This window comes from Pelmatolapia mariae, linkage group LG10_11 (genome assembly GCF_036321145.2).
Source record: "Pelmatolapia mariae isolate MD_Pm_ZW linkage group LG10_11, Pm_UMD_F_2, whole genome shotgun sequence".
NCBI lineage: Eukaryota > Metazoa > Chordata > Actinopteri > Cichliformes > Cichlidae > Pelmatolapia > Pelmatolapia mariae.
Genome location: NC_086236.1, coordinates 17,357,086 through 17,369,739, shown reverse-complemented (window position 1 = coordinate 17,369,739; position 12,654 = coordinate 17,357,086). Strand labels below are relative to the sequence as shown.

The 12,654-nt window shown below is 38.7% G+C and overlaps 3 protein-coding genes across 3 annotated transcripts; all 3 read left to right on the top strand.

The window, feature by feature from the left end:
• Positions 1–894: 894 nt before the first annotated feature.
• On the top strand, positions 895–1,878 carry LOC134635310 (olfactory receptor 1E16-like). The gene has a single exon (XM_063484704.1). It carries the CDS (start codon positions 895–897, stop codon positions 1,876–1,878), a length of 984 nt encoding a protein of 327 aa, XP_063340774.1.
• Positions 1,879–4,738: 2,860 nt separating this feature from the next.
• Positions 4,739–5,704, top strand: LOC134635309 (olfactory receptor 1E16-like). Its single transcript, XM_063484703.1, has one exon. The coding sequence runs from the start codon at positions 4,739–4,741 to the stop codon at positions 5,702–5,704; it is 966 nt and encodes a 321-aa protein (XP_063340773.1).
• A 5,750-nt stretch (positions 5,705–11,454) lies between these two features.
• Positions 11,455–12,423, top strand: LOC134635307 (olfactory receptor 11A1-like). The gene has a single exon (XM_063484702.1). It carries the CDS (start codon positions 11,455–11,457, stop codon positions 12,421–12,423), a length of 969 nt encoding a protein of 322 aa, XP_063340772.1.
• The last annotated feature ends 231 nt before the right edge of the window (positions 12,424–12,654 follow it).

Here is a 12,654-nt window from a genome sequence, read left to right as displayed (position 1 = left end):
GATTGTAGCATTGCCATAGTGAAGATATGTCTACTGATACTTCTATGATGCTGATCTATTAATCTGTTTGACCTGGCCTAAAGTGAATGAGTTGTGCTGTTTCTGTTTTTCAAATGGGCCTGTATTTCATGTTTACCATGTGCTTTTAGGTCCAGCTTTTGTTCATGTACTGCATGTTGTGTCAAACTTGACAGCAATTATATTACACTTTAGTGTCAATAAATACATTTCTTAAACTGAGCAGCTGTTTAAGTGGCCTTACTCTTGAAATGAGAAAAATAATCTTGTTTTTATTCTGGAATATCAACAAAACCATTTTCATATCTTGTAACTGGTAAATAAAGCTCAAGATGAGCTGAAATATCCTTTTAAGCAAAGGTTAGACATATTTTCCTAGATTAAGATTTATTTTCTCGTGCAAAACTTGCTTGTTAAGAATATATTTTCTTTTTAGACAGAAAATAAGAAAAAATGTCCATAAACAAGGGTTTTTTACTTTCTTGAAAATTGTTTTTTGCAGTGCAGGTTTTAAACTGTTCTGGCAGTTCAGACCCCTCACTTTGTAACATATTGGCACAGTATAAATTTTGAATTATGACAAAGGAAATGCTGAACATTTAAAATCCTATATCAAACAAACAAAGGAAAAAAACAACATTTGAAACTACCCCCCACCACCCACCCCCACCGATACCACACACACACAGACACACACACACACACAACACACAGAGTAGCTATTGGTTTGATAAATATAAACACTGAGGGGATCTGCAAACAGCTAGAACTTCATCATCAGGGGTACTCCAGTTTGCATAACAGAATCATGATGTGCAGTACTGCTGTCTGCATTATCAGAGCTTAGGCAATATAAGATTGTAAGATTTTTTGCCAATGGATCTTTTCAACTCTGCACTTGGTAAAAATATTACTTTTTTGCGTCCTGCATTTTTCATTATAAGTGGATTTATTGGCATCCCTAATATAAAATATTATTATGCCTTTCTGTTTTTTGTTTATATTATTTCTGTCCTGGCAAACACAGCTGTCATGGCCGCAATATATTTGGATCACAATCTAAGAACACCGAAATATACTGCAGTTTTCAATCTTGCATTGGTTGATCTGTTAGGTAACTCTGCCATGGTGCCAAAGGTTCTCGATATCTTTTTGTTTAATCACCCCCACATTTCATATAATGACTGCTTGACATTCCTGTTTTTCTGCTATGTATTCCTTTCGATGCAAGCTCTAAATCTGGTTGCACTGTCGTATGACAGAGTTATGGCAATCGTTTACCCACTGCATTATCAACTGAAGGTGACTCACAGGTTCATGTTCTGTTTAATTGCCTCTTTCTGGGTGTTTGTCATTATTGTTGTACTTATTGCAACTGGCCTTCTTACAAGGCTTTCTTTCTGTGAATCAGTTGTTATTAAAAGCTATTTCTGTGACCATGGTCAGATATACCGGCTTGCATGCAATGATTTTACACCTAGCGATATAACTGCTTGGATTTTGCCAGCTCTTATTCTTTGGCTTCCTCTTACAATTGTTTTGTTGAGTTATCTGAGTATAGGCTATGCTTTAGCTAAGGTAGCCACAGTTCGAGAAAGAATGAAGGGCTTTAAAACCTGCACATCTCATCTTTCATTAGTGGCAATCTATTTCCTCCCAATATTAATCACATTTACTCTAGGTGCAAACATAGAGCCAAATGCCAGAATCATAAACCTGTCTCTGACATCAGTCTTTCCTCCAATGCTGAACCCTATCATATATGTTCTTCAGACACGAGAAATCAAAGAATCTCTAAAAAAGTTAAAGGGAAGAATCACAACACACTACAAAATTAGAAAAGTCAAATTTAAAAAGTAAGAATAAATTTGGCATAAATATTTTTACCCCTTTGTTTATTTAAGGAATGCATATAAAATAAAGAAAAATATGTTCAAGTATGTTTAAATACTTCCAAATAGAACCCAAATTACAAATGTCCCACTTCACGGGCCAATGTGTGGTTGATTTGAAAACACATGATGTAGCAAAGATTTGTGATTTGTAATTTTTTAAGCAACTATAATTGTTACTGTTAGGACCAACACAGAGAGACATACAGATACTTATTCACAACTATGGCCAGTTTATGAACGTGAAAGTTTAGGAGTTTATCATAAATAAAATAAAATAAAGCCTGTTGAGAAGTCATGCACAAACAGGGAAAGCATGGAAAGGTGAAAGATTAGGTTCAAAGCAGGGACCTTTATGCTGTGAGGTGATAGCGATAACTAATCATATTTATCTTTAGCCAAATGTAAGGGTTGCCTTTCTGAGATGTATACATTGCAGCATGACATATGCTTGTTGTTGTTTTTTTTTATTCAGTAAAGCTACTATATAACTACAGAAATACATTTTAATGACTGTTTAAATAGATCATTTTCTGCTATGAGAATATGTCAGGAAGCCTTCCAACTTCTCTGTCTTCCAGCTTCTATGTGGATATGGTACCGCCTTTAATTAGTGTTTCAAAGAACGTCCAACCAAAATGTAAATATAATGTAAAGGACTGACTAAACTGGTAGAAACCTAGAAATGTTATTTTTTGTGGCAAATAAACTGAATCATTGTGTAGTGACCCGATTGAGTAAATTCTACTTATAACAATATGATCACATGGTTTGATTACAGAGGGAACACAGGGCTACTAAAAGTGACAGACCATGTGGTTACATTTTAACATTGGTTCTCTGAGTAAAGACATTAACAGGCCAGCTTTTGAGCTCCTCCTCATGGTCACGTGCTGGTGTTTTATAAACAGGAAATTTTTGAGTCCTTAAGTTGAGACTATGATTCGTATTCTTTATATTGATGAGAAAATTCATATTCTCTCACTAATAAATTAAAAAACATTGGTGAAAAAAAGTTTAAAAAGCACAGGAGGAATCAGCAGTACTGAACAGGCCAATTGCTATCCGGTAATCAGGTTACACTGTAGGGTTTCTGAGGGATTTGCAGTTAGTAGTAGCTATGATGTAGTTTTCCTGCTAAAGCATAAATCCCCAGTAACAAACCACCCAAAGTGTAAACTCAAAGTGTAGACTCTACACACTGGGTACTCTTCAAGGGGTGGAAAAGAAAATCTCGCCAGTCTGTACAAGAGCAAGGTCTAACCAAGTGTGTTAGCTCACATACTGTAATATGTAATTTGCTGGTAATAGAATCACAGTCAGTCTTCCAGTAACAAAGGACAAAGAAACATAAGCAAAGAAAACAATAATCCTGGGAGACTACTTACAGAAAAATGCCTAAACATATAAGGTCAATGGACAGAAAGTTGTAACTCATACAAAACACTTGCACTAAGAACACTTGAGTACAACACATGCTGTACTCACTAATTGTACTCACTATACCTGCTGAATCAAATCATGTTATATGTACTAGTGTCCTTAAAGCTGGATGTGCGTGATAGTGAGCAGGCTCAGGGTCACTATTGCGGGGACCCAGTATTCTTGGAGTTCTTGGTTAGCTGGTGAAAGTCACCCCACTTCGGGGCTCCATTATTATACTGGGGGACTTTTCTTGGTCAACAACAGTGGGGTGTGATTGGGAGGAATGTCCTACACCCATGACAAACAATATGCTTAAATATAAGTGTGTGTATACCTCTAAGTGCACATATGCAAGGGTGCCCTAACTAAAAAATAAATAAAAATAAATAAGTAAATGGAAGCGTACAATTATTCATTTTCTGTGCTGCTGTCACTCTCACCTGGATGGTACTGGTGGCATAGCGAGAAACATGTTTTTCAAAAAAATATTTTTCCAGTACCCTTTATACCATCCAGCCATTTCTGCTAAGTGAGATTTCCAGTACAACAGTGGAATATGCCACCTGCAGAAATCTTCTGATGACACTGCAGTGGTTGGGCGCATTAGGGTGGGAAGGAGTTTGAGTACAGGGATCTGGTGAGGAAGTTTGTAGAATGGTCTGAAAGAAACACTTCTTTCTGAATTTCAGCAAGACAAAAGATATGGTGGTTGACTTCTGGAGGAAAAAAAAACTGTGAGTTGGCCCATCACAATATCATGGGTGAAGACCAATCACATCTGCTGCACTCCAAACTTCCAAGGCAGTGCACAACATCTGTCTATCTTTCCATTCCAGCCATCCATCCTCTTCTGTCTTGTGAAAAAATATTTTACCTTTGATGAGTCTTTTAACATATGTTAGCTTTTACCATTATTGACTGACTTCTATTAACTAAATTTGCTACTTACGAGCTTATTGACACAAAGTAACAGTGCCAAACAGCAAGCTTGGCAGGACAGCAAAGCCGGTATTTGGTAATCTTAGATTAATATCAGGAGTAGAAAAAGGGTACACATTTTTCACTAAGTACCCTTTCCAGCTTTTTAATTCATCCGAAACAACATGATGTTGAGTTGTATTGTCAGTCTGAGGTTGACCAGCATTCAGAAAAAAATTCAGGATAGCATAGATGGCAGTCAGAAAATATTAACCATTATGTAATATTCCTATTAGTTAAATTGTCTGTACAAAGTTGTAACCATATGGTTTGATGTCATAGGGGAATGCAAAGTGACTATAAGGGACAGAACACAAAGGTGCTCTGCTTCCATTTGGAGCCAGTCTTAACTAAACAAGGTTTGCCCAAACAGAAAATAAAGGACATTAACTTTAACCTTACAAGATTAACAAAAAAATATTCAAATGGAATTTTTGAATTCAGCTGTTGGGAAAAACATCACATTTGTGAAACCTGCATATTTCATAATAAGTGCGTTTAATGGCATAGCTAATATTAGGTATTACTTGGTCTTTCTGTGCTTTATTTACATTTTTTCAGTGGTGGGAAACACACTAGTGATGATTGTCATAATTTTGGATCATACATTGAGAGGTCCAAAACATATTGGAGTTTTCAACTTTGCATTTACAGACCTGTTAAGTAGCTCTGCTTTGATGCCAAAGCTTGTTGACATTTTTCTGTTTAACCATCACCATATCTCCTACAATGACTGCTTGGCATTCATGTTTTTCTGCTTGACTTTTTTTGCAGCACAGGCTTTTAATCTGGTTGTATTGTCCTTTGACAGAGTCATGGCTATCATATATCCGCTGCACTACCAAATGAGAATGAGCCACAAGCTCATTTTATCTTTGATCGCTTTTTTCTGGCTTCTTGCAATTACTATCATACTCACTGCAGTTGGTCTTCTCACAAGACTTTCTTTCTGCGACTCTGTGGTTATTCAGAGCTATTTCTGTGATCATGGACCTGTGTATCGGCTTGGCTGCAATGATCTTACTCCAAATCGTGTAATTGCTCATTTGGCACCAGTTCTTGTTCTTTGGGTTCCACTGGCATTTATCGTGGGAAGTTACTGCTGTATTGGTTATTCTTTGTCAAAAACTGTTACATGTAGACTAAAGGCTTTAAAAACCTGCACAGGTCACCTTTCATTAGTGGCAATTTATTTCCTCCCTACACTATTTATCTTTACCTTTGGGAGTACAATACTTCCAAATGCAAGGACTATAAGTCTATCTTTGGCCACTGTCATGCCTTTGACTTTAAATCCTATAATCTATGGTCTTCAGACACAGGAAATCAAAGAATCGTTGAAGAAGTTATTAAAAGTTAAAATGCAATTTAAAATTTCTGCAAACAAATAAAAAGCATTCAGATTTGAACCTTGGCAGTACCCAATCATCCTTTGTGGGGGGTTTTAAAAAGCTGAAAACAGACTAAAAATTCATATAAAATAATCCAAAATATGGCAAACAAAACAATAATGTTTCATGTCTCATAATAACAATATAACATTTTATAATTGTTGTTGAAAATTGAGACTATTTAAAATGTAAAGTATAAAAATCCTAAAAACAATGTGTGAACATTTTATTGTGAACAAAGAATGTTGCTGGAGTAATACATTTATAAGTAGAAAATATTTTAAATCTAATTTCCAGTGTTGAGGTCATTTCTTTCAGTGGTACAATGCCACAATTTATGCTATAATTTTTTGCTCTTAAAACATCACGTATACGGTTATTGTGTGTGTTTTTGTGAAAGACTGTAATGTAATAGTGTATTTGATGCTGGTCAATGAACATTACAAAGCATAATTATTAATTTTAATCATTTCTTTACATTCTCATTTGACTTTAAACCACAAGGCAGTTAATAAAAGCCCTACTGTGACTTTCAGGATATCTAGCTGTGTTAGTGGAAGTTTCTGTTTTGTGTATGGTCTTAGTCTCTAAGTTTTGTGTGGTTATTTAATTGTCACTTCTTATGGTGGAAACTTATGTCCAGAGTATATTTTAGCTGTGACACCTTACTATTAAATGCACTTTAAACCTGTTTAAAACCCTTTATTGACCATGGGCCCACCGGCAGGCCCATTTTACAGGTAAATTTGAAGGGCCGGTCAATAAAGGGTTAAGGTAAATAATTTTAAGAGTAAAATATATACTGTAAATCTAATTACAGTCTTTCTCATTTGAAAACACAACTTTATGATATTATACAGTTATTTTATTGCAAAAATCTACTTTCGTAGTACTTTAGTGTAGTACTACTGGTAGCTGTTGTAACAACCCTTATTGTATTATAGCACCACTGGGGGGGGGGGGGGGTTGCCCTACTATTGTAGTAGTTGTGGGAGTCTCCTAGTGGGTGTGTGAGTATAGGGTGGCAGCCATTACATGCTGCTCGTGTGTCTGTTCTCAGAGAAACCTTACCGTTGTAACGGGCTGGCGCTGGCTGCTACCGATCCCCGCACATGTATGTTTGGACAGAGTAGAGCCGTGGAAACCTGGCTTGTATGGTCTTGTGTTGCTGGCAGCGAATAAAGGTCTGTTGTCTGATTTAACTGACTGGCTTTGAGTTATCCGGCTAACCTTCACACCCTATGCCTGCTGGACCTGCTAGCCGCTCCTTCCTCGCCAGACTGCTGTTACACTGTGCTCACCAGAACTTTACGGTTCAACACATAAGAAATTATACTTGACTGGCATTTACGGTCATCCACTGCTTATGGTTAATTGAAAAGGTAATAGCAGATAAAGTCCACTGCAAACAAAGACACACTGTTAACTTTAAAAAGCTTGTGGCATTTACACATTCTATGTGAATACAGATTTAAGAGATCAAATTAGTTTCCAATATGTCTAGGGATGGGAATTGCTACGAATTTACTGATTTTAATCGCATTTTCAAAGTCAATTATCAATTTGATTTCTTATAGATAACTGGATGTTGTGTGGTTAAATGTTTGTCTGTGTTGGAGGTATTTCCCCACTTTGTAGTGATCGGTGTGGAAGTTGTTAATGAAGTAATGTATTACACATATTACATGGAACATTTTTCTTAAGTTATGCAGTATGTTACTTAATTACTCCCAGAAGAAAGTATTTTATTAGACCGCTTATTACTGCTGATTGTGCTGGTTAGGGATGGGAATTAATAAGAGTTTAGCAATTCCGATTCCATTATTGATATGACTTATCGATTCGATTCCTTATTGATTCGTATTGGCTCCAGTTTGAGAGTCACCACCATCTCTAAGCAGCATATCAAAGACATTACATTCATGCAAGTTAATTATGTGCTGCGTAGTCAAATGTTTGGGCATGTTGGAGGTCTTTCCCCTCTTTGTTGTGATCAGTGTTACTGAGGGTCATTACTCAAAAAAGTAATTATTGCAAATATTACACAGAACACTTTTCTTAAAAGCAATGAAGTATGCTACTTAATTACACCCAGAAGAAAGACATTCATTATACTTCTTGTTACATTGCTTTCATGTTACTCTGTTACTGTTACTCTGTCTGAAACATACTGTCTCATAATTACTATTTAACAATATAAACCTACAGGCTACAGCCCCACACACCAGCAAAAATATCTATCCTAATTAGGACAGACGTGATCTTTCTCTTAGTATTCTAACATTCACATATGCTCTCAAGCACCAGAGGTTTTGATCTCAACACGATTTATTGTATAGGGTAAAGGAAAACAAGCCGTTAACCCCGTGGAGAGTCCTCACTCTCCAGCTCCGAACAAGAACAACAGCAATAACCCCGTCCCCTTCCTGCACACACTCACTCACTTTTTCTGCAGCACAACCAAACATGTCTCTTAAAGAAACAACAACAGTCCACAGAGATAGTTGACCTGTCAGAGTAAAATAACCTTTAACAATCGTTACAGTGTTTAGTTATGAACACAAAGTCGACAGCACCAAAATCAAAGTTGTAAACCAGCACAAACGGACTTTAAAGCGATCATCACAATGATTCTACCGTAGAAACATGAACGGGTAGAAACGGACTGCAGCCTGACTGCTCGTCAGTTTCTTACCTGTTGAAGTTCATCAGCGACTGACTTTATCCCAACTGACGGCTCACTTTAGCACAGTGTTGGGCTGGGGTCAGCATTTACTTAGCTTTAACGTCACTCCGGGTTCTTGGCTAGCTTAGCATTAGCATGCTAGCTGTGCAGGTGCTTGTGAGGAGCTGAAGTTGTGTTAACAGTATGATCGGCTCTTGTGAGAGTGCAAGAACCAATTCGGTGCAGGCCAAATGACACCACCCACCCCCAACCAGTGGTGAACTACACAATAGATGGTGAGACACTTGTGTTAATAGCTGACACAGGGGCAGCCATTTCTCCATCAACTCAATGAAACGATTGACCCACAACAGCTTCACTGAAAGTTGGATACTCAGGGGAACCACAACATCAGTATTTCACAAAACCATTGGATGTGACTTGTGGAGATCAAAATTTGAACATCAGTTTCTCTATGCACCATATTGCCCTCTCAACCTACTAGGCTGTGACCTGCTGACTAAATTGGGTCTGACTATCTCCTGCAATGAACAAGGACTATTGGGCCTGACTATCTACTGCAATAAACAGGACTCTGAATCTGCTTGCCACTAAAAGAGCAACTTGGCCACAATCATTAAGTCCTACATATGGCACTAAAGCAGAATCAGAAGAAAATCTGACTAAAATCTTTTGGTCATGACTAGTACGCAGAACCCAAGACATCACACATTCACTACCAATTCATGGCCGTGTGGCCAGCTGCAGAGATGAAACAGTTCAGGGGGCTGAATGGGAGGCCGGTGATGAAGACGGAGCAGATCTGGAGGCTGACAATGATGGCGAAGATCCTCAGCTGACGGGACCGGAGGCTGACAATGGAGAAGACAGAGACGGAAACTATAAGGTGGCCTGGCAGATGGCCAGTGACAGAGACCCTCAGGTGGCTTTGCTGGAGGCTGATGTTGATGAGGAAGGAGACCCTTGATGGAGCAGGACTGGGTTTTGGCGAAGCAGGACATGGCAGTGCACTGGCTACCAACTCGGGTGGAGCCCAGACCTCTGGCTCAGGACCTGGTGGTGCAGTGAGCACAGACTTGGGCAGAGTGCAGACCTGTGGCTCTGGTGGAGCAGGACAGTACGGTGCAGAGACCTTTGGTGGAGCAGAAACAGTGCCAATTGTTGTGGAGACTGAGCTGGTTGGGGCAGTGCAGGGGCACAGGGGGCTGCGCGTGGCACACAGCCTGCTCCAGATGCTTCCCAGATTCGGGCAAACAGGGACCCTCCAGCTCAAGTTTGTGCACAGATGATGGGTGTTCTTCAGGCTCAGGCAGATGGAAACCTGCAGGCTCAGGCGGCAGTGTGGAGTCTGCAATAGGCTGGGTCAGCTCAGCTGAGCTCCCAGCTGACACAGAAGTCTGAGACGGCTTGGCTGAGCTCCAGATGCAGGAAGGAGACCTTCGGTGGTCCAGAGTAATTTAACCTGGCGCAGGTGAGGGTTCTTCCAGAAGACTGTCAGTCGGGCTGAACTCCAACGAGGCAAAGTCCATGAATGCCCCGAGGTGTGGGCAATGTGCCTCACCAGACTCTAGAAGTGGACCAGATCTCTGTCCCTCCTGGGGTGATTTGAGCCCGCTGAATTCATGTTGTGGTCGTGTCGTTCTGTCATGGATAGCTGTGTGGCAAGCAGGAGTAGGAGCCGAACACAAGACTCAAAAATCGAAGGGATAAAATACAAGGGGTAGCTTTATTGCTGTACAAAAAAGTTGAACGCTACAAACAAGAAAACAAAACCTAAACTAGAAACATGGAACTAAGAAATGAGAACAGAGAACTAGGAGCAGCCAGGAACATGAGGAGCACAGGGAAACACACAGTGACATGGACAACAAGCAGAGCAAGACAGAGGGCTAAAATAAGCACAGGGTAATGAGAGGATGGGAAACAGGAGGGAACACAGCTGGAACTAATCAGACATAACAAGACGGGGTCGAAGCAAAACTGAACATACTAAACACAGAACGAGAGACTGTCAAAATAAAACAGGACGTATGATAACCATGGAGACAAAGATTAAGACATGCTGGCTTGACACTGGGATTGGGGGAAAAACAGACATGGGAACACAATTGACTGGGCCACAGAAAGGGAACACTGAAGGAGGAGGCTGGCAAACATGGAACGTGGAACACAGGGGAGTCATGGAAACAACCTAAAGACCAGAAAGTGCAAATATATCATAAAACAGAAAACAACAAAGAATATTACTTAAACCAGATTCAAACTGTCTGAAAACATAAACACTGGGTCATGGACCCAGGACCATGATACCATGAAAGATCGATGGGCGTATCTGAAAGGGAACTATATTTGCTTTATTTGCTTTGGACAGCAAACAGGAAGTTCTTTTGTTCTGCTCAGTCAGACCAAGCAGCGGGCCACACAAGGCATTTGGAATAAGCCAGTGATTTTAGGTAGAATACTATGAAGTACGCTTCTATGTGCCTCCAAATAAAGATGTATTTGTATATGTTTCATGTGAATGGGTTGTCAAGCTTTATAGTTAACAATGAGTTAAAAATCATTAGGTTATTTCTTGTTCAGTTCTCACTTTGACTAAACATGATGCAGTTTCTTGTTTCTTTTTTTCTTTGATATAGGACTGTTTGGACCATCTGAACTGTGCATTTGTGAGTGGGGCCTAAACAATGCACTACAAGTACATATTGTGTTTTTAATCATAACTGTTGGGGTCTTTTTAGCAGTTATATATGAGTTTTGATGTAATTGGAAAACAACCCACTATAGCTGTTGACCCAGTCAACCACAGACTATTTTTTGCTGTAAGGAAATTGAGAAACTTGCTGCTATAGTAGTCAGACAAGCTTGACCCTTATTCAGTTACCCCCATTGCCTAACCTTCCTGTATTCAGCTTTAATCACCGTTACTTCCACAAGGGAACAGATAGCTGCTATAAGGAACAAAACACAAAGCTGCTTTGCTTCTATTCAGAGGCAGGCTTCACTAAAGAAAGCTTGGCTGAATTGAAAAAAAAAGAAAAGAAGAAGACAAAAAGGTCTTCAAATGGATTTTTTAAACTCAGCTGCTGAGAAAAACACCACTTTTGTGCGACCTGCAAATTTTATAATAAGTGGATTTGTTGGCATACCTAATATTAGGTATTACTTTGTCTTTCTGTGTTTTATTTACATTTTTTCAGTGGTGGGAAACACAGCTGTGATGCTTATAATAATTTTTGACCATACATTAAGAAGTCCTAAATATATTGCAGTTTTTAATCTTGCATTTACAGACCTGTTAAGTAGCTCTGCTTTGGTGCCAAAGGTTCTTGACATTTCTCTGTTTAACCATCACTATATTTCTTACAACAACTGCTTGACATTCATGTTTTTCTGCTTTACTTTAATGTCAGTGCAAGCTTTTAATCTGGTCGTTCTGTCCTTTGACAGAATCATGGCTATCATGTACCCGTTGCACTATCAAATGAGAGTGAGCCACAAAATCATTCTGTCTTTGATCACTTTTTTCTGGCTTCTTGCTATTGCTCTAACAGGAACTGCAGTTGGCCTTCTCACAAGACTATATTTTTGTGAATCTGTGGTTATTAATAGCTATTATTGTGACCATGGCCCTATATATCGGCTTGGCTGCAATGATGTTACCCCTAACAAAACTATTTCTGCTTGGTCAAGAGCTTTTGTTCTATGGCTTCCTCTGATATTTGTCTTGGGAAGTTACTGCTGTATAGGTTATTCTTTGTCAAGAATTTCTACATGTAAGGAAAGAGTGAAGGCTTTGAAAACCTGTACAGGTCACCTTTCATTAGTGGCAATATATTTCATTCCTATTTTAGTTGTTTATAGTTTTGGAAGTACAATACATCCAAATGCAAGGATTGTAAACCTATCTTTAGCCAGTGTCATGCCTCCCATGTTAAACCCAATAATCTATGTCCTTCAAACTGCAGAAATAAAAAAATCTTTGAAACGGTTGTTAAAAGCTAAAATACAAATATCACACAGAGTGCTGTAGTTTAATGAAACACATGTAGCAAAACATTTACAATTCAGTGTGTACGTAAAAAAAAGTCACATTATATAACCATGACACTAAAAAGGACAACCATTTGTGTAGGATTTCCCAAAGTGGGAAATCCTAAAATAAGTAAATTAATGTTTTATTTGAATGTTTCTTAATTGTATTCTGCAGGGGTAATTCCTTCCCTTAACATGTAGAAATGATTGCAACTTGTATCCAATGAAA

Coding starts and splice junctions, on each gene's coding strand:
- LOC134635310 (XM_063484704.1), top strand. CDS start 895: ATGGATCTTTTCAACTCTGCACTTGGTAAAAATATTACTTTTTTGCGT.
- LOC134635309 (XM_063484703.1), top strand. CDS start 4,739: ATGGAATTTTTGAATTCAGCTGTTGGGAAAAACATCACATTTGTGAAA.
- LOC134635307 (XM_063484702.1), top strand. CDS start 11,455: ATGGATTTTTTAAACTCAGCTGCTGAGAAAAACACCACTTTTGTGCGA.